Source organism: Momordica charantia, assembly GCF_013281855.1.
Source record: "Momordica charantia cultivar OHB3-1 chromosome 5 unlocalized genomic scaffold, Mcharantia_2.0 BLBB01000005.1, whole genome shotgun sequence".
In the NCBI taxonomy this organism is placed as follows: Eukaryota; Viridiplantae; Streptophyta; class Magnoliopsida; order Cucurbitales; family Cucurbitaceae; genus Momordica; species Momordica charantia.
This window is the reverse complement of record NW_028275163.1, coordinates 21949632-21952842: the sequence shown is the minus strand read 5'-3', so window position 1 is coordinate 21952842 and position 3211 is coordinate 21949632. Positions and strand designations below refer to the sequence as shown.

Here is a 3211-nt window from a genome sequence, read left to right as displayed (position 1 = left end):
TAACACAAATATTAAAGTTCTTAAATAGTCACAAATCTTCTGTTTGTAAGAGTTACATTTTACAACAGTTTTAACCAGACAAGAACAATAAATGGTGGTGTAATTTATCTGCCTGTAAGCAGGCGACCCTCCGGCGGTGGTACCGGTAAAATCTGCGGTTCGACCACCTGGATAAGGCCGGTAGCCAGCCTTCTTGTCAACTCCTCCACAGGTATCTTCATCACATCCTTCCTCATCCCAATATCAGCAGCATATCTACTGGCACAGTACACCCCGACCGCTGTTGCTGCCATTCCATAGACGTTGGTCGTCACGAGACGCAGTGGTGTCGAGAGAACCGCTGCCAGAGGGCCTCCGACAATCGAAACAGCTTGCCCACTTTGCCCCATGGTCCTCTGATCAACCACAAGAAGCCCAGTTTTGCAGAATATTGCAAAGTCTTCACAGTTGTTTTTGAATACATTGTAGCATCCAAAGCCGTTGTCGAGTAGGTATTTCGCTCGATGGACTACAAGATCGTCGGGGTCGGCCCTAGCAAGGGTGCAAGTTCCACCTCGAGCTTTGGCGAGAAAGAGAGCAGGTTTAACACCATACTCAAAACGATACAACACTCCTCCAGCAAGAAAACAGTTCAAGCATGAGGAGACAACCCCATTCCCTTCTTCCAGCGCAATGCAAGTCGGGCATGGCACGAAGGACCGGGCAGGTCCCGAACTTACCAGTAAGACATCAAGCACAGTCCCGGTTCCTACTTCTTGACCTCTTCGAGTAAAATGAATAACTCTGTCATCTCCAACATAGATGCCTGAATTTTCCTCATCAGGTGACATTAAATATCAGAGAAAAGCAAAACCACACGCTACACAAGTAATGAATTAGTTTCGGTATGAATGCAAAGCCGATACAATTTACTTTCATTATATACATATATGAAAGTCATAGCATAAACAGCATATTCTGCTACAGTATGAATCCAAAGTCGATACAACGTACACCGATCCCTGTTCTCGATTGATTAACAGTTCAACTTATTCCCGTGCTAGTGGTACTGCAGCAATGAAATTAAAATTCTAAAAGAGAAACGTTCTTTTCTACAAAATCACAACCCAATTACACCCAACATTTCAACAGTTCAATAGGAGAACAAATTGTGCAGAGTGACATTCAAGATTCCTAAGAGAATCAAGCCATTTCAACTTCAACTGAAACGGGTTGATCGAATTATAAATTCTGGTGAAAAAGTTCAACTAATGTCAATAAAACAACATAAGAAGAATCAAAATGCGAGGGTTACAAAATCCACTGCGATTCAATCAGAGGCTACCTATAATCAATTACCCAGCAGGGCAGATGAAGATTTGGGGCAAAATTGATACAACTAGAATCGCTTCGAAAACCAAGTGCATATCGATTCCACATAGAGAACAAAGATAAAATAACCTAAATAAAGCAAAGAGAACGAGGAAAAGAGTGAGAACCATGATGGGCATAAATATAAGCAGCTCTCCAAGAGTAAACATGATCACCAGGCTTCAAGCTCTCCCGATTGACTCTGCAAGCAAACCAAACAACCAATTTCATTTCATGTCCGAGAAAAGGGATTGAAACCGAACAGATTAAAGGGAACCAAATTGAAATTGACTAAAATTATCGCTACCCAACAGAGAGAATCGGTAGATAAAATTAAAATACCTGTTGGAAAGAAGCCCCATGACTGTTATCGGGAACTGGGTTCTTTCTCCCGGCAATGAAATGGCTGAAATCGGGAAACCTGATGCTGAAGGAAGAAAGCGGAATGGGGAAGAGATAGGGAGAAACTTGTAAATGTGGCCTCTGGAATGGGCTCGGTGGCGGTGGCCGCAGTGGAAAAGGCGCGTGGCAGTAGCGTAGATCTTGGGCAAAGGTTGATAATTCAATTTGGATTAGCCGCGTTTAAGCCTATGATTAAGTGCAATTTTTGTTTGGAAGAGAAAAAAAACTTTTTTTTTTCCGTTAAGAAAGTTTTATCTTTGTAATTTAACTATTATAATTAGTGTTTGGATATGTATGGATGAATCTCTTGAATTAGTGTTTGGATATGACCAAGGTTCGATCATGTGTCTAAATAGTTGTACTATGTAAAAAAAAAATCTCTTGAATTTGTCCATTTAAGACGGTAAAAAGTTAACTGTTTTTGGAATTTATTAAAAAAAGAAAGGTTTGATTTTGAAATTTTTACAATCAATAAAAAATTTTCTTAAAAAAAAAAATCAATTTAAATCCTACGTTTAAATATGTGGGGCAGTTAATACCCTACTCAAGTTCTCATTTTTTAGATGGGAATTTGTGATGGTTTGATTTGAGTATTTTCTTATTAGCTTGATTTCGGGGTTAAATTCAAATATTTCATGATTGTATTTGAGCATTTTTGTGATATAATGTTACATGTTTTGTTAGTCGACATGTAATGTTGTATGATTTATTTGTTGATTGTTGATTTTAAATTTAAGGTTAATATTGACTCAATAATCTAACTTCAAAGGTAAAAATTGAAGATCTCCTTAAATTTTTTTTTTCTTTCATTTTTTATGGTATAAAGATTTGAACGGCTGACTTAAAAAAAAATGTAATTACTGCTAAGCTAAACTCAACAATATCTTCCCCCCATAAAGGACTACTCGACTTTTTCATCAAAATATGCAACTCTAATAATTAATAAGTTTAATTTAATAATGAATATGATTAATATGGACTGAAAAATAACGTCCTTAACTTTGGCCAGTGTTTGGTTCTTACTTTATTTTTATTGCTAGTTATTAATTTATTACATTGTGCTTGTTTGCAAGCTGTTAACTGAACCAAACTTTGTGGGACTAATATGGTTTCATTCATAGCCTGAAATTAAAATTAAAATTAAAATTAATGATGTTTCTTAGTGGAAGCCAAATTAGCCAATGGCAATTTGCCTTTCTTTATTTTAAAACCCGCTTGCCACTTTTTTTTTTCCCTTTTTTTATTCACTTTTTAAATTTATTTGAAGTAAGTAATTTAAATTTGTGGGATGACTGTGTTATAGTTTAATGGGTAAATAATATTTATTATTTTTTTAAGGTTCAAATCTTCGTACCCCTTCTTTGTTGTACTAAATAAAATTGATCTATTACTCTACAACAACAATGTTAAATATTTTTATTTTTATTTCACAAGAGTCTATTGCATGATGTTTTAATGA

The 3211-nt window shown here is 36.1% G+C and overlaps 1 protein-coding gene across 1 annotated transcript; it reads right to left on the bottom strand.

The window, feature by feature from the left end:
- LOC111019377 (protein LEAD-SENSITIVE 1) lies at nt 1-1893 on the bottom strand. Its single transcript, XM_022295752.2, has 3 exons — nt 1693-1893; nt 1479-1552; nt 1-805 (listed from the first exon to the last, which is right to left on the bottom strand). Exons 1-3 carry the CDS (start codon nt 1710-1712, stop codon nt 105-107), a joined length of 795 nt encoding a protein of 264 aa, XP_022151444.1. The 5' UTR covers nt 1713-1893; the 3' UTR covers nt 1-104.
- Nucleotides 1894-3211: the final 1318 nt, after the last annotated feature.

Coding starts and splice junctions, on each gene's coding strand:
- LOC111019377 (XM_022295752.2), bottom strand. CDS start 1,712: ATGGGGCTTCTTTCCAACAG. Junction 1,553..1,692: donor ATGGGGCTTCTTTCCAACAG/GTATTTTAATTT, acceptor GTTTGCTTGCAG/AGTCAATCGGGAGAGCTTGA. Junction 806..1,478: donor TTATATTTATGCCCATCATG/GTTCTCACTCTT, acceptor AGGAAAATTCAG/GCATCTATGTTGGAGATGAC.